The 18,708-nt window shown below is 42.5% G+C and overlaps 1 protein-coding gene across 1 annotated transcript in view; it reads right to left on the reverse strand.

Annotated features, from left to right (window-relative positions):
- The window catches only part of LOC122790553 (von Willebrand factor A domain-containing protein 5A-like), a 384,622-nt gene that overhangs the window by 155,217 nt on the left and 210,697 nt on the right, over window positions 1–18,708 (reverse strand). The window contains exon 6 of the mRNA XM_044058101.1: window positions 4,773–4,887. Coding sequence (XP_043914036.1) covers window positions 4,773–4,887 — 115 coding nt within the window. The remainder of the gene's footprint in view (window positions 1–4,772; window positions 4,888–18,708) is intronic.

The following is an 18,708-nucleotide window of genomic DNA, read 5'->3' on the forward strand; positions in this document are numbered from 1 at the left end:
TCTGAGTTAACATCAAAGGCATCAGGGTATTGGCCACATATTGTTCGAGACATGCTCTTCAGTAGTGGGTACCAGTGTTGTCTTGGCCAGTTTGGGGCTATCAGGATTATCCTTGGACGTTCTTCCTTGATTTTTAGTAGTACCTTGTGTATCAAAGGAAGAGGTGGGAATGCATATGCTGTTAGGCCTTTCCAGTTGAAGGAGAGTGAGTCCACTTTCCATGCTAGTGGATGGAATGTCCTTGTGCAGAATTTTTGAGCTGGTGATTGAGAGGTGATGCGAATAGGTCTATCTGTGGCATTCCCCATTTCTTTGAGATGGTCTTGAAGATGTCCGGGTGCAGTTTCCATTCGTGGGCATCCGAAATGGTTCTGCTTAATATGTCTGCTAGAGTATTGTCTTTCCCCGGTACAAATATTGCCTGTAACTGAATGTTGTAGCTGAGTGCCAGGGTCCACAGCTCCAAGGTCATTCTGCATAGGGGGTATGAATGAGTGCCTCCCTGTTTGTTGATGTACCACATGACTGTGGTGTTGTCTGTCCTTATCATCAACTGGCCCTCTTTGAGGAATGGTTTGAACTTTTGGATTGCCAGTTTTACTGCCAGCATTTCTTTTAGATTGATGTGCAGGTGAAGTTGATCCTGTGTCCACAATCCTTGCACGCATTTGTCCAGCATGTGGGCCCCCCATCCTAGGTCTGAAGCGTCTGTTGTGATGGTCTGGCTTGGTTGACATCTGCGAAAGGGTAGGCCTGGGTTTGACTGGCATGCCTGAGCCCACCATAGGAGCTCCTGTTTTAAGCATGGAATTAGTGGGATTTCTGTTTCTAGACTGTGTCTGTGTTGGGACCATAAATTCTTTAGGTACCACTGTAGTTTCCTCATATGTAGTCTGGCAAATGGGACCAAGATTATGCATGATGCCATGAAGCCCAAGGCCTGCAGAAATTTTCTTGCTGTTAACTTGTTCAGTTTTGTTAGTGCCAAGAAGTAAAGTGGAAGTTCTTTTGTTTTTCTGTAGTCAGGAATGCCATTTGTTGTACTGTGTCTAATTCCGCCCAAGAATGTCCTTGTTTGGGATGGTATCAGCCTTGACTTTTGTAAATTGACTGTGTATCCCAGTCCTTGTAGCAAGTAAATGACCCTTTGTAAATCTGTTGTCAGCTTGCTTTTGTTGTCCCCTTGTAGCAGGCAGTCGTCCAGGTATGGGTAAATTTGAATTCCCTGTAGTCTGCAATGGGCGATTACTGATGCCAGGCATTTTGTGAATACTCTGGGCAGTAGATAAGCCAAAGGGCAATGCTGAGAATTGATAGTGCTCTGATCCTGCAAGAAATCTGAGGTATCTTCTGCAGATTGGTCGAATGGGGACGTGCAGGTATGCCTCCTTGAGATCTAGAGTTACCAGCCAAGACTCCTTGCCCAGCATGGGAAGAAGTTGCTGTAGGGTCAGCATTTTGAATTTTGGGACAATGATGTATGTATTTAAGGTGGACAGATCGAGAATTGGTCTCCAACTTTTTTCCTTTCTTGGAACTAGGAATAGTCTGGAATAGAACCCCTTTCCTTGTTCTGCTGTTGGCACTCTTTCCACAGCTCTCATGCTGGCTAACTCCATTATCTGTCGTAGAGCCTCTGTTTTTTGATTTGGAGGTAGATTTGGCATTCCTCTTTTGACTGGTAAAGTGTGGAAGTGAAACCGGTAACCTTGATCTATGGTTTGTAAAATCCACTTGTCTTTTGTTATGTAGTGCCAGTTCTTTGAAAATAAGGTTAACTTTCCGCCTAGAGGAGCTGCTATTTGTTCCCTGGTAGGCGGAGTTAGGATTAAGTCACTGTGGTTGTGCTGATGTAGTGGCAGTGGCTGTGTCTGTGCCTCTGTTGTTACCTTGCCACTGTCGTCCTCTGTAGGCACCTCCTCTGGGTTGGTTTCTGCCTCTGGAACGTCTATTCCTGCCCCTTTGAAATTTTGTGGAGTCAGGAAAGGACCAATTTTGGCAGGCCAGTTCCTGCTAAACCTTGGGGTTGAACCTGCAAGAAATCTTTAACAGTTTGAACAGATTTTGCCTTTTCTTCCATTTTCTTCATAACCTGCTGGGCAGGTGTACCAAACAAACTTGTCTTGTCCATAGGAGCATCTAGCAACTTGGCTTTAACATGATCCGGTAAAGCTTGTTCCTTTAGCCATGCATGCCTTCTTATCACTGTGCCTGTCATGGCTGATCTAAATGAAGCCTCCAGTGCATCATAGCCACATTTTAAGGAATGGTTGCTAACCTGTTGTATGTTATTTACCATCTCTAATACATATTTCTTATCAAGAGATTCATCAGTGGTTAGTTTTTAGTTAACTGATCAAGCATAAACTCTTGGTATTGTATCATGTGAAACTGACAGTTTAAAGCTCTAGCTGAGAGAGTAGCTGAAGTGTAGACCTTTTACCCCATCTGTCTAATGACCTTGCTTCCCTTTCAGAAGGAATAGGGTTTTAGCTGTGGTCGGCTACTGCCTTGGGACCCTGGGATATAGTTTCTGGGTCTGCAAGTGGGGCCTTGTAAAGGTGGTGATGAGTATCTGGCACCCTGTAAAATCTGTCTGGTTTGGCAGGGGCTGGGGTAAAGAATCTGGAGCGGAGCAAACATCATTAAAAGCATCATCCACCACAGATAGAACAGGAGGTATAGCTAAGGGTCTGTGCTGTGGGAGGTGCAGAAAGGTTCTAAGTCTTTTTCTGGAGTCTGAAAAATCCTGTTGCTGCCATTGGAACTGTTCTCGCATGGCATGCAAGGTTTCCCCAAAGGAGAATTCTTCTGGTGGGGAAGCAGCAGGAATGGATTCTTCAGCATCAGAATCTTCAAAATTGGAGAAGGGAGCCTCTGGCTGGTCAGTTATGTCTGATTCATCAGCAGAATCATCAGAAGACACTGGCTCAGGGGCTCTGCCCTAGGTCTCTTCTCTGGGGCTGAGAGGCCCTGTCTGGGTGAGATTGAGATCCTCTAATTAAAGAAATTAAATCTTCTGCCAAAGAAAGCATTTGAGAACTAGAAGAGGGCCTGGATGTGGGGGGTTTAACAGGCACTGATTTAGTAGTCTTGGCTGCTTTAGCCCTGGCGAAGGCCTTAATGGACATGGCTGCTGGAGGCCTAGCAGCACCACGTGCTGGGGTAGAGACATCCAAGGGGATGGTGTCTGATAAGTCAACCACCGTAGTGGGTAAAATTTCTGAGGTCGATTCAAGAGTTGTAGCAGGGGCCTCAGTAGTAAGAATAGGTTCAGCTGTGCTTAGATCAGTTTTCTCGGTTTCGGCCGAAACCGAGACACTCGCGGTTTGCTTTACCGTGGTTTCGGCCGAAACCGCGGACTGCGAGTGTCGGTCTTTATCTTTGCGTTTTTTGGAAGATTGGGTAGTCGGAGGATCCAACGGCATAATGTACGCAAAATCAGTACCGAAAAACTGTTCTGCAAACTCCGACCGACGCCTAAGCGTTCGTCGGTTGAAAGAGGCACAGGCCGAACAGGCTGCTACGTCGTGGGCTGGGCCTAAACAAGGCAGACAGTAAGAGTGGAAATCTTTATGAGGTATTTGTTTCCCACAGGTTAAACAATTGTTAACTTTTTCTGACATCGGCTGAGGCAAGAAAGAGTCCCCAACGGGGTACTTAGCTTTAGAAGTCTTCGAAGTAGTATTCGGTAGAAGTAATCTCTGGATCCGACCGACAGGCACTTGCGAACAGCTTCTGCTTCGGGCGCCACGCGGCAAGAAAGACTGAGGAAAATGGCGTCGGCTGATGCTTTTATACCCGAAGACCAACAGAGATGACGTCGGGTGGAGTGCGACATCAGCCGAAGCCGGACCCGGACTTTGGAATCCGGCCGACTGCAGGGCTGCCTGACGACAGGACAACCCACTTGTTATGACTGCAGATGCATCCATGAAGGACATCACTTATTAAAAGCTGTGAGACTGTTTTTTCTGGGGCAAATTTGGTAGCAGAGTTCAAAGCAAGTTTGTCATGCCTCAGCCGATACAATACAGTGGCAGAGGCCATAAATACACCAAGTTTAAAGAAGATTATAGAAGCACAGAGGCCAATAAAAGTTAACATTGCCATGTAACCAATAGCAGTTTGTGTCTTATTGCAACAGCAGTAGCTCCTTCTCTTCAGGGGGGCGGAGGGACAGCTAGACTGCTTTCAGATTTATATTTATCACAACACAAATGGAGAGGAGAGACAACTAGATTACCTTCAGATTCAAACTTACCACAACACAAGCAGGACTTTGAAATCAGCAGTATCTCACTCTAGTAACACCTGGTAATTCACTCTAAGTGTGAATTTAGGCTCTGAAATCCCTACACCCCTAAGGTTTTCAGACAGCATAGTGAAGGTCTTCAGAAAGACTATTATTTATTCTGGACAAGCAGGCCTTCCGTCAACAAGCTACTTGAAAAGAAAATAATAAATATTAAATATTCTTGTAAGGATGAATTGGATGAGAACAGTACAAGACAAACCAGATGTGTTATAATCCCTTATGAAATGGGGTACCAGAAGTTGCATCTGGGACATGACCAGTGAGGAAAAAAGATGTATGGCTGGCAGCCTCATTGACAGTAACTTCCCTGTTGCCATCTGAGGCTTTAATATTGTACCTAATTACTTTTCTCCTTATGACATGAAGCTCCATCTTGAAAGTGTCTTGGAATAAAAGACAAGTTTGAAGTCTGACCATACTTTCTGTACACTATTTTATTAGCAAAGGCCCTAACCTGTTTTTGCCGTCTCAATCCCTGACTCCAGACAAATGCTTGGTTTGTGTACATCACTGTAGTAAATCAAGAGTTCCACATCTTTGTTAAACTGGTGTCCATGGTCCAATGAGAGCTATAAATACAGACACAAGAAGAAAACAGACAATAAGAAAAGAAATATGAAACATTTCAATATCTCTAAAGCAAAATTCTTCTTAGCATGCTGTAATCAATTGCTGTCTTATATCTCTAACAAGCATACACAGAAAATGCATTGATCAGAACCTCTTTTAGTGTTTACATACTGCTATTATAAGTACTTTATTAGCTATATTTAGATGCCCATTCCATAATATCCATAGTGCAATGCACAGGTAGTTATTGTTGTAATGCAGGAACCAAAAGCTCCTGTAATCTAACGGGTTAGCTTTCCTATCAACTCTCCCATGTTTTCCTGCATATGACTGTTTATATGATTAAATTACAGATGCTGATAAATTATCTGTGAAACTAATTTGATCATTGCATAGTCAAACTGAAGCAGTTGTAGCTTGCGCCTGTGATTACGTTTCCTGAAAGGAACTCGTCCACTCTGTTGTATTGAAACACCCACTTTCTACTTCCTCAACAATTTCATTAAGGGAAGAAGCAAGGGTGGGGGGGGGGTTGTCCCCCCCCCCCACACACACACACACACTGTTCTTACTGAAGTTCTGCTTGTATCCTGCAGCCTGAGAAGTAATCAAGCCTAAACATGTGTTACTTACCCCAGGCAGCTCACACCCGAGTGGCACAATGAAGCCTGGAATTATCCAGGAGCATAATTTGAATATACTAATACTAGCTGTGATTAGCAAATGTAACCTGTAGATTCACTGCACCAATGCAGACACAGCATGATGCCATGTAAAAAAAACAGGCATGCATGCAGGATACAATTCAGACAAACAAAACAGCACTGCATCAAACTTTTCTGCATGGTAGAGACATGTTTTTCAGCCCCCCCCAATAAGAATATAAATATAAACTTGAAACTTGACAGATTCAGGTCAAGACGTAATAGACCCCAAGTGATCGGATCATTTTGAGTGAAGGAAAGTTAGGCACTGTTAAGTTGCATTCTACTTTAGAACAGCGCGATATACTTTGCATATCTAAGTTAGGAGGCAATGGGAACAGATTCATTCCTTCGGTTTCAAAGCACAGTCAACATAGTGCAACTGTGTTCCTGAATAAGATTGCATCACTCATTGACCAGGACATGAAGGAGGATAAGGGGGAAGGACACACCAGATTAAACCATGGAGAAAGGCTGACAGCATTTACAGGGTACGGTCTTGTATACTACAAATGACAGTGACAAAACAGAAGCACCATAAATGTAAAGAACACACACTACAATTTGGTCCTCAGACCTCCCAAAGTTTATTCATCAAAGTTGTCACCATATGTGGTGACCTACTTTCAAGCTCACAACAAATTGTGTACTTTATGATGTACTGCAGCCAGGAGACACAGTACACACACACACACACACACACACACACACACACACACACACACACACACACACACACACACACACACACACACACAAACATAATTAGTGAAGAATCTACATTATGTTCTCACATACACAAGTGCAAAATGCAATGCAAGACACCTGAAAGCAGCACAGTGCTGAAGCACTGGGGAATAATCATCAAACTATGTCTTCAGTCCCTTAATCTACATACAGCTGCCCATAAGGAAGGCCCAAATGGAGAGATGAAATTGGCAAGAAAAAAAGAGTAGTATTGCTGTAACTGAATGAATCCTCAAGTTTTGGTGAGTGCCTTCACTTGGTGGACCTGGTTTTCACAGAATCTTACCAAGATGACACTGACATATAGACTTATTTTATATGTCATGGGGAAAGATAGGTTAAAAAGTAAAAAAACAACAGCTGGGGGCACAGACCCCAGGATAAAAAAGTGCCCAATCCTGGTGCATGAACTGGTGCCAGGACTGGAAAAAAAGGCAGCATAGAATCCTCAAGACACGGAAACATTCCCACAGCGGTGTTAGGTCAAACTTAGGAAGAGGGTGACCTCACTGTGGTAGAAGGAATAAGTAGTCCATAACAGCCATACAAAACTGACATGCCAAAAAAGAGCTATCAAGGTGGCAATGCAGACTGTTGAGGTTAAGGAAGAAATTTATTATTGTTGCTATTATGCAAGAAGCTCAGATTTACAGACTGAAAACATTCAGAAATATTAAGAGAAAAATTAGAAAAAAGAAAAATATTTGCACACAAGAAACTGACAAACGTTTCAAATAAAATTTTGATTTAATTAATACAGCAGAGTCATGAAAAACATTAATGAGACAAAGAAACGTTGGGCCATCTGGAAAAAGCGACAGAGGAAGTGTGAAAATATAAAGAACAAAACACAGAGATTTTTGAAAGACATAAAAAAAGAAACATGGACATGGGCAAGAAAAAAGAAATCTGGCATGTTGTAATATTGTTAAAAGAAGAAAGCCAAGATAATCAATAAGAAAGCAGTTCACAGGTTCATACCTAGGTACTAGGCTATCGGCCCCAGGGCCTGTACAAGCCTAGCCATAACGATTCCCTGGCTATTGCTTCCCACAAATGTTTACTTTCTTGGACCCCTGTCTAGCACGGCTACTGCTGTGATCCCTGGGGTGAATTTCCTATCTCCCATCCAATCGTCAAGGTTCCTCTTGAAGACGGCCAATTTTGTAACCCAAAAAGATCCAAAACTGTCTCAGTATGTTCCACAGCACTGAAATGTCCCTTTCTGGTTTTGTCAAGTATAAAATAATGTCATCTGTAAACACAGCCAGCTTTTCCCAACTACCATAGCAATTACATCCTTGAATTTCTGACTCCCTTATCTTCTTTGGTAATTGTTCTAAATATAACACAAATAACAAAGAGGAGAGAAGACACCCTGCCTGGTTCCTTTGCTCAAGCAGAGATCATCAGAGAGGACCCAACCCACTTTAATTTTCACCTCCGATCTCTCGTATATCCTCTTAATCAACTTTGTAATTTTATCAGGGAATGCAAATGCTTTCACTGCTCTGCTCAAAGTCCCAGCTTACTCGGTCAAATCCTTTCTCTGTGTCAAAACCCAACAACAACAGTGGTATTTTCTTACATTCTGGTTACCTCTGGATCATAAGTGTTCTGTTAATGTTATCAAATGTTTGCCTCCCCTCCACAAAACCACACTGATTCATATCAATTCTGGCACTGGCATCAATTTTGCCATTCTTATAGCCACATTACAGACAAACACTTTACAGTCATGGTTTACTATTGAAATGGGCCTGTATGAAGTTGGATTTGACGGATCTTTACCCTCTTCAGATATTACAGCTACCACCCTTTTCTTCCAGAATGCTGGTACTTCTCCTCTTAAAATACTGTTAAACAAAACCTTCCCGATCTTTAATTTTTTTCCCTCCTAGGTTCCAGATTTCTGCAGGAATACCATCTATTCCTGAGAACTTTGCCATAGATTGGTTATAAATCATTTTATATTATCTCTTCCTATCTTGTTAGTAATTGGACCTCTTGTACCTCTAACCTTGGCATATTTAACTCTTCCATAACCATTTCCATTTGTAACTTTTCTTGACTTCCATATTTCTCTGCTTTATACATTCTTGCATAGAATTTACAAAATATTTCAAATACATCTGTAGGATCCCTTGTTATAGGCTCCCTAAGCTTGGTGATAGCCCTATCTACTTTCTGCTGCCCTTGTCATTGTGCTTAAAGTTTTTGCGCTCTAGAGTCATTATCAAAACAGTTGCTTAAAAGCAATCTTTCTAAACTCATGCATATTATCAAGGTAATCCCGTATTTTCTTTTTAGCATTATGCAGTTGCTCCTCCTCTTTTTCTCTGAGATTTCCCTTGTTTTGCAATACTTTAACATTTGTAAGTCTCTAAATTCTTGTTGCTTTTTAACCATCCCCCTTTCTTTCCACCTCATTTTTAAACTCCACTTTAATTTTATCCCACTCCCTAGCTATATTTTCCTGAGAAATTTCTATATTCTCCAAATTTTTGAAGACAAATATTGGCAAAGTCATGTGGATATGGAAAATTTCACAGTACAAAAAATAACAAATCAAAGGGGGATGTAGAAAAGAGGATTAGTAAAATTAGAAGTTATGTACTTACCATAACGTTCCATCTGAGTAGGTAGATTCATTTGTCTGCAACCTGTGGGTTATGGATCCGATATCGGATCCGAACCGGCATGATTATCCAGCTATGGATCCGAGCTCCTAGCTCCTCCCCTCACCCATAATGCCCTGCTCTCCCTACATGACCTCAGATCGAGTTTGCCCTGAATAAAAATACCCTGGAAAGGGTAACACGTAATATGCAGGAAACTGACAAGGCACCTATAAAATCTAACAACTGAGAAGGGGCCAGGTTGGATTTTTCTACATTTATCGTGATGCCCAGGCGGGGAGCTAGATGAAGAAAGGAGTCTCACGCCAATGATAGTAGATGCCTTGTTGGAGCGGTAAGAAGCCAGTCGTCCAGGTACGGGAAGACCTGCACCCCCTGAAGCCTCAAGTGGGCCGCAACCACTGCTAATACTTTGGTGAACACCCTGGGGGCTGTGGTGAGACCAAATGGAAGGACCCTGAACTGGTAGTGACTGGCTCCCAGCCGGAAGCAAAGAAACCTCCTGGAACGTCTGTCCATTAGTATGTGGTAGTACGCATCCTTGAGGTCTATAGACCACATCCAGTGACTCTCTCCCAGAAGGGGGAGGATGGATTGCAAGGTGACCACCCGGAACTTTTCTTTGGGAACTGCCAGGTTTAACAGGGACAGGTCTAAAATAGGTCTCAAGTCCCCTGTCTTTTTTGGCACTAAAAAGAACCAGGAGTAGAACCCTGATCCGATCTGGTCTGGGGGGATGGGCTGGATGGCTCTTTTCCCCAGCAGATGGCCAATTTCTGCCGAAGGGGCCTCCCACTGACGGGGTGGAACGTCGGGGAGGGATTTTAATTTTGGAATGTGATGAAATGGGATCTTGTATCCTCTGGATATAATGCGGAGGACCCAGCGGTCTGATGTTATGGACTCCCATGCCGCTAGGTGCTCCGAAAAACGTCCCCTGACTGCCTCCAGAGTGAAGCAGTCGGGCAACCCCTCAGGGCTGCTGCGTGGGCTGTTCAGAGAAAGGTTCTCTGGACCCAAAATTCCTGGGAGCCCCTCTGCCCCTGGGGCGGCGTCCTCCCTGTCCTCCTCTGCCACGGAAGGACTGGTTGTCTGGAGCGGGTTGGGATTGCTGCAACTTCCGATACCACATCTTCTTCTGGCCCTTTTGGTTCCTGGAGTAGGACCTCTGGGGCACAGAGAAGCGGATTCCGACGGCAGACAGCGTCTTCCCATCCTTTTCACTCTGGGTCAAGGTGTTGCGAACCGTTTTGCCAAAAAGGGCAGAACCATCAAAGGGGGCGTTCGCGAAGGACGCCTTGAAGGGCTCCGTGAAATCGCAATGACGGAGCCATGCCTGGCGTTTAGTGACTAGGCCTACTCCTGCAGCTCTAGCGGCTCCCTCAGTAGCATGGGACAGCAACTGCATAGAGGTATTTGTCACGGATCGAAGAGTGGCCATACGGGTGGAGTGCAAAAGCTTGTCCTCCTCCGACATGGACTCTAGGGGGGATGCAGCGTATTCTTTAATAAGATCACGCTGCATCCTGGTAACATGTGCCAAGTAGTTGAGAGCCCTCACTGAGAAGGTCGCAGAACTAAACATTCGCTTCCCCAAGCGGTCCTTCATCCGAGACTCCTTGCTCGGAGGATGGACTGAAGGACTCTCCTGTGCGAGTTCCTTCTTGGTGGCTGCTGCCGTCAACATGGCATCTACCGGAGGCCCCTTACTCCAATGGGCACAGTCTGCAGGGGGGCTAAGGATTCTGTCTGGCCTTTTGGGGATTGGCTCCACGGTGTCTGGTTCCTTCCACGCCCTGGTGGTAATAAGGTCCACCAGGGAGTCGGCAGGAGGGGACACCAAAGAGGTAGAAGGGCCCGCTTTGAATGCCTCCAAGAACACGGACTCGTCCGAGGAAGACTTGGGGGCAGACCACCCCCCCTTATGCGGAGCATTTCCATGATGTCTCCCAAGGAGACATCCTCGGGGGGTGATCTTGGGGAGCCTTCCCCTTCCTCCAAATCCGTGTCTTCAGTTAAAGACTCGGGGGAGTCTATGTGCCTCCTTTTACACGTATGCTTGTGAGGGGCTTTCTCGGGGGGGGCTGTCCGAGGAGCCATCGCAAGCAGTGTCTTGTTCCAAAGGAACAGCTTGGGGCACTGAAGCGGGCTGTCCCAGTGGCGGACGGTGGAAGCCTGGCCCAGTGCAGATGGAGCGTGGGACAGAGCCAAAGCAAGTGCCGGTGGTCCGGAAGCCCTCAACAGAGCCCTCTCCACTACATCAAAAGCCGAGGGGGAGCCAGCCCCGACCAAAGGATCCGAAAGTCGGCTCCCCCTCGGATCCGAAGAGTGGATCGGAGCCGGCCCCGAGACACTGGGATCCGAGGGACCAGTGCACTCCGACACAGACGGCGCCGAAGGCACACTGAGTCCCCCGGATCCAAAGCTCGGAGCCAGGCTCCGAGAGGTCGGATCCGAAACACTCGAGGGCAGGGTCTGATCCGAAGTACCTAGTACTATCGGCTCCGACCCACCCCCGGCTCCGAAGCTGCCCGGCTCCGAACGCTCCGAACCCGGGTAGCGGGTCGGAGAAGGAGCTATAGGCTTGAAAAAGGGGGTCGAGCTCCCCCCCCAGAGGGGGGGGGGAGGCAGGAGCACTCCCATCTGCATCTGGGCCTGGATGAACCTTCTCATCATCCGGTCCAGATCGGCGTCAGAAAGGCTATATGTGGATCTCGAAGAGGCTACCGAGGTAGGCCTTGAATGCCTCCTCGATAGCCTCGACGGAGATCGGGTCTCCTCATCCTCAGGCCCCGGTGAAAAGCAAACCGGAGACTGGAGCCGGGGGGGGGGGGGAGAGCCAGCAGCCAAGGAGGCCGGAGGAGAAGCCCACTTAGCTGGCGGGGCTGAAACGGAGGTCTCGGGCCGCCGCTTGTGGTGCTTCTCTCTCCAGTCCTTTTTTCTTGCCTCTCTCTCCTCCAACCTAGCAGCGGGAGGTTGAGTCCCAGGTGGAGGAGGGGGAGCAGGCGAGGAGGGAACCGTGGCCACGGTACCCACCACAGGAGTAGGAGCCAAAGCCGAGTCCAGGGGTAGAAGTCCCGCCAGGACCAGCTTCGACCTCCGCTCCTTCAATGCCCTGGGGTTGAACCCTGCACAAATGGAACATCCAGAAGTGAGGTGTTCAACCCCAAGGCATCGAACGCACCGAGTGTGGCCATCAGCAGGGGAAAGCTTATGGCCACACTCGGAGCACTTGGAAAATATTGCCTTAGGGGCTTCAGACATAATAAAGTCTTTTTTTTTTTTTTTTTTAACCAAAAAAAACAAAAGACAGAAAGTAGTGCTACACAAGCACACAAACAAGGCCCCAAACAAAACACACACACAGAAACTCCAACCAGCGAGGGGAGGGGATAAACTTAAAGTTTAAAAATTAAAAATTTTAAACTGAAACTATCAAAAGATAAAAGGGAACCTAACACAATCACTCAACTCTGACAACAAATTAAGAAAATAAAGCTTTTTTTTAGGTTTAAACAACACTTAGCTGAAGAGCTCAAGATCCAAGACCTGGTCACCAGCGCGGCAAACTAGATCTGAGGACATGTAGGGAGAGCAGGGCATTATGGGTGAGGGGAGGAGCTAGGAGCTCAGATCCATAGCTGGATAATCATGCCGGTTCGGATCCGATATCGGATCCATAACCCACAGGTTGCAGACAAATGAATCTTCTACTTGAGATTAGATGTTAACTAAATAAAAAATGAAGTTATTATCTGCAAAGTGAGGGATTTAGTGTGGAGAATCTGTCAAAGGTAATGTTGCAAGATGAAACTCCCCAGATTATGGAGCAGCTGGTGGGGCAGGAGGCATCTGAAGAAGACTTGTCACATGATTATGTCCTGCAGCCTTTTGTAGGAGACCAGTACAAAAATCCAGTTTAAACTGTATAACAAGGGAAGAAGTAGGAAACAGTAGCAACACTGATGCAGGCAAAGTTGTGGAGTGATGGGCCACTGAGTTCATATATAAAGGAGCAGCAGATGAAGCAGGGTGAATCTGAACAGGATATGCCACAGGAAGATGGTCTGGAACATTCTGTGGAACATTCACAGGAAACAGACAGTAAAGAAGATGACCTTAGCCCAGAAGAAAAAGATCTAAATGAAGACCTTCTTGATTTAGTAGAGATGGATAAACATACTAATATAAATGAAAGAAATAGATTACAGAATATAAATAAGACCCAAAATATTAGAAAACTGGTAAAACAGATGAACACAGTAATTGAACTATTAAGAGAAATTCATGTGATACAACAGAAATAAACAGACTACATTAATGGGCAGCTAAATTACTAATGGATAAAGTGTTATATTAAAAATATACAGTACCACAGCAAAAGAACAGAGTGAATAAAACGCCACCAGAGAAGTAATAAATACAAACTATAAAGCAGTTACGACAAGTAGTATCACTGCAAGAAGAATACAGAAAAGAGAACTGATCATCAAAAATACTTAGAAAGTTAGATGTGGTAAAAGCAATGTAGAGTATCAAAACAGACCAAGGTTTATCACATACTATTGTCAATAATAAACTAAAAATATCAGCACAGTCAGAGAACCTGAGAAGATAAGTAGATAAATATAAAGGGAAAGTACAAATTAGAAATTAATTGGATGACCCAAAAAGATATTATGGAGAATTGGGAAATAAAAAAAAAAAAGAATAAAACACCACAAAAAGGTAAAACAGACACATTTTGGAGAAATTAAGGAGACCCTGTTGAACATAAAGATATTGAATGGACCGAAGAATTAAAAAAAAACATAAGGAAAATATAGGATGAAGTAGCAGCCAAAGAAATTGATAGAAAATTAAGAAAAACTCCTAAATGGAAAATCCCGGGCCCAGATGCAGTACCTAACTTCTGGCTAAAGGTATTAATATCTTTACACAAAGATTTAGTCCTGAGTAAGAATTACTTATATGCACATTCAGAATGAACCTACAAAACTTCCAAAGAACTACAGACCAATAACTTGACTTCCAGCAATATACAGATATACAGATTGTACACTGAACTGTTACAGACAGAATATTAGTCACTTACAAAAAACTCAATGGTCACACTAGAACAAAAGGGTGAAAGAAAATCATATGGAACAAAGGATCATTTGTTGCTAAATAAAGCTACAACAGAGAATGGTAAAAAGGGAAGATTCAAAGTACAGCATGAACAGATTACAAAAAAGCATTTCACAGCATCTTACATTAACGGATAAAGGAGTGCTTACAGATCTATAAGGTACATTCTACATCGGTCAGTTACATTACAGTGACCATGAAATGGTGGCAAACATGTTGCAGCTGAACCACAACAAAGTGCAAATTATCATCCCAGGAATAAAAATTCAAAGGGAGATATTCCAAGATGACTCTGTCACCACTCCTGTTGTCTTAACCTTACTCATTAAGCTGTTTACTTAACAAATACAGCTATGGTTACAATGTGGCTCCCAGAAAACAACCTTTTATAAAGATTTCTCATCGGCTTTTTGTGGATGACTTAAAACTCTATAGTTCATCATCTGATGAGTTGACAGCACAACTACAAATGGTTAAAACCTTCTCATATGATACAAGAATGAAATTTGTTCCTGATAAAATGTGGAATAGAAACATTTAAATCAGGAAAGCTGCAGTACCAAGGAAACATCAGCCTAGGAAAGGAATGTGACATAAGGGAACCTGAGCAGGTGGGAGTGTATAAATATTTGGGAACAGATGAAGGATTGGTAATAAAATACGAACAAATGTGAATAAATCTCAACAAAGAATAATTCAGAAGACCAAAACAAATATTGAAAATTGCCTTGACATCAAGGAATAAATATCAAGCTGTAAACCCATTTAATCTTCCTGCTCTAACTTACAGTTTAAGGGTGATTGACAGACCCCAAAAATTATTAGATCAGTTGGACAAGAAAACTTCAAAAATGTTTTATGCTTATCAAATGATATATAAAAATCAGTGCACAGACACCAAGATTATACATATTCTTCACACTGAAGGAGGTATGTGCCTCCTTGAAATTGATTACATGTATCCATAGCAATCGTGGGACTGCATACATATCTGCTGACTTTATCGGATCCAAACATAGTGAGAGTTTTAAGACATGAGGAGAAGAAGTCTAAGATGACATATTTGCTTAGATTAACAGAAACATTCTGGTGTCAAGAGGGAATGGAAATCAAACCGGAAGTAGATAAAAATCAGACAGCAACTGAATGTGCCAAAAAAACAAAAACAAAAGAAAGAATATACAGAAAAGAATCAGATTTGAAGGGAAAGAAATGTGGAAAATTCCTAAATAAAGTACAGAGATCTCCTGGAACAAACTCATTTGGACCAAGATATGATGCAGGAATGGTTAAGGAGAGGTGAACTAAAACCAAAAGATGAAAAGTTATTAATGGCTGCCCAGGAAGTACATATATGTTTGTTTACAAAGTCCATTGAACATGTGGGAGAAACAGACAAATACATATTCTGTAAAAAAGAACTGTGAATAGTCACACATCTTGCCACTGGGTGTGATACACTCACGGCACAGGATCTGTACACTGAAAGGCACAATAATGTGGCAAGAATTTTGCACTGGGGATTGTACAAATACTACAATATAGAAGTAGCTGAGAAACATTGGAAACACAAACCACAAAGCTGATAAAGTGTATATTACATGGGCTCACCCATTACCAAAGGTTCAAAAATAGATGGTAAAATTCAGTTAAAGTACCACTGACTGTTGAAAGTGTACATCATGTGAATGTGTTTCTATATATGACATTGTAAAGCCATAAAATATCAGGATTTGGTGGTAGAAATGAGAGCAGTGTGGAAGAAGGAAACCCAGACAATTCCAATAGTAGTAAGGGCACTGGTTCTAATAAAAAAAGAATCTACAGTCATACTTAGATATGCTAACAATATATGTAAATCCATTTCAATTACAGAAGGGACAATTCTGTATGCACTGCAGGTGTAGAAAACAGCATTCTTGGCTAAGATCAAAGACTGAAACAATACTAATTTCATGAACTTTAATTTTACTCTAAGGAATAGGGTCCATTCTTATCATAGCATTAGAAACCCAAAGGACTTAACAAAAAGAAAAATGAACAGAACCAGTTTCTACATATCCTGGGAGCCAGGCTTATCTTTAATGCATTAATAATTGACTCCTTTTCGAACTTTCAAAATGTTGACTTTTTTCTTATGTTCAAGACCATAAGAGTGAAGTCTTGAAAGTTTGAACCATTTAAATGGAGATTACCATACAGCACAGAATAGTATATTTACCGTTTTCCTCATTGTAGTGCAATCTCGCAGTTGGTATATTTAATTAGCAGGGGGTGTGGGGGAGGGGTGCAGGGGGGCTTGCTCCCCTGCAAAAACATTACAAAAAAGATTTTTTTGTCGACCATAAGAAAATCGACATTTTGAAAGTTTGAAATTTAGAAGCAGAGCTATCTATCTATATATATATATATATATATATATATATATATATATATATATATATATACACATATATATATATATATAAAACATATATATCCACTGCTTTTGGTCTAAATGCTCATTTGTTGACACCTGTTTAATCGACCACATTTGGCACATTTGGTTGATATATGTAGATGGTCTACAGGAGTGTGAGACTGACAATCCCCAGGTAGGGGAATATTCCCTTTACCTGTAGATTGTACGATTTCAGAGTTAGAATATATCATTAGCAAATAGAACAATGTTATTTGCTGCATGTGCAGAGGCTCTTTCTCAGTGCAAGTGTGGTAACGGGCTACTCGACTAAAGTGAGTGGATTCATACACACACACATATATATATATGTGTATATATATATATATATATATATATATATATATATATATATATACATACATGTATATATATATATATATATAGTAGACTCCCTCTTATCTGGTCTCCCTGGGACCGAACATTAGGCTGGATAAACAAATGGCTGGTTAATCAGAAAATGCATACAAAATAGCATTTATAGGTTATAAATCAGCTAGAATAACAGGATTTGTGTTAGTATGCACTTTTTCTAATGAATATGAAGTCTTAAACTCAAATGTCTGTCATTACTTAACCCAGAGGAGGCAGAAGTGTTGTTCTTCTCTACCGTCTTTTGCTAGGGCTATGGCAGAAATTTGATGGCCAGTTAAAGAGAGGCCAGATAAGAGGGAGTCTACTGTATGTATATATATATATATATATATATATATATATATATACATATATATATATATATATATATGTATATATATATATATATATACACACACACACACACACACACACACACACACACACACACACGTATGTTTTTTACATGTGACATTTGTCATCCCCTACATATTATCATAGACATACATAGACTCATTTTTTACTTATAAAAAGGTTATGTAGCAAAACGTTTTGTGAACAGCCTAAAAAGTACCTTTCATTAAAATTACCCAATGTCGAAATTAAAATATTGAAAAACAATGCAGCATTGTTTTTCTACACAAAAGTCAAGAAACCACTAGCAAATTAACACAATTATGGCTGAAGAACTAACAGTAGTAGCTTCAGAAACTCCATCTCAGTGAATAAAACTCCTTTTCCATAAGTGTTACATAAATACTAGGATGACGATGAAATAAAAGTGCAAGCAAACAAGTCCAGCTTAAGGATTCTGGTCCCACACAGTATTGCTCATCAAATCACACAGATCAGGCAGTAAGTGGCCCAGACCTCAAGACTGGTCAAACTGTACGACTTCCTAGAGGTACTCCAAGTCCAACTAACTGTAGGTAAAGCCCCCTTCCATATCATTGTTAGCTATACGCTCCCCACCATGAACCACGAGAACCACTTTGTCTACCTGGACCTACTTGAGTTACTCACTATACAGCCAAACACCTTGGTTATGGCTGATTTCAACTATCCTTCCCTCAATTGGGAGTCATATATGAGCACAAGAATACTCACCCTAAGGTTCCTGGAGTTTGAAAATGCAAATGCTTTGGAAAAGATAGTCTGCACTCCTACAAGGGGCTAAAATGTCCTAGACTTAGTACTCACCACCACAGGGGGGTCTAGGCACTACTCCCTGTGTGTTGCCCTCCCTGGTAAGGTCTGATAATCAGCCTTGTTCAAAGTAATGATCATACCTGACCCCCACTCAAGAGCAAAAAGTATGAAAAATGTCTTCAAAGCAAACTACGCCTCTGAAGTGATAGCATAAATAATTTCAAATCCCCTGCTACCACTGTTAACAATGACTCCTATACAGAGGTGTACACAAATCCGCTGTATAAACACCTGTACAAAAGTATAAACTCAGCTGTACCTGAACGGATCAAAACAAGATCCTCACAAAAAACAAGCCAGCCTGGTGGACATCAAGCATAGGTTTGTTATACAAGAGGAATAAACTAATGTCTATGAACAAGAGGGAACTGACGCAGCAGAGTAAGGACACCCTTCATAGCTTGAACAAGCAAATTAGACATCTTGTAAAGTGCTCTCAAAGTCAATTACAAAAGCTAAACTAGCATCCTAGCTAAGGATAATCACAAGGCTTTCTTTAGCTATGTCAGAAATCTAAAAGGGAAGGCCCAACTTTGTGCCGAACTAGCAGTGGATGGTACCATTCATACTGACTCTGAG

This window comes from Protopterus annectens, chromosome 16.part0 (genome assembly GCF_019279795.1).
Source record: "Protopterus annectens isolate FY-2018-M chromosome 16.part0, PAN1.0, whole genome shotgun sequence".
Taxonomy (NCBI): Eukaryota; Metazoa; Chordata; order Ceratodontiformes; family Protopteridae; genus Protopterus; species Protopterus annectens.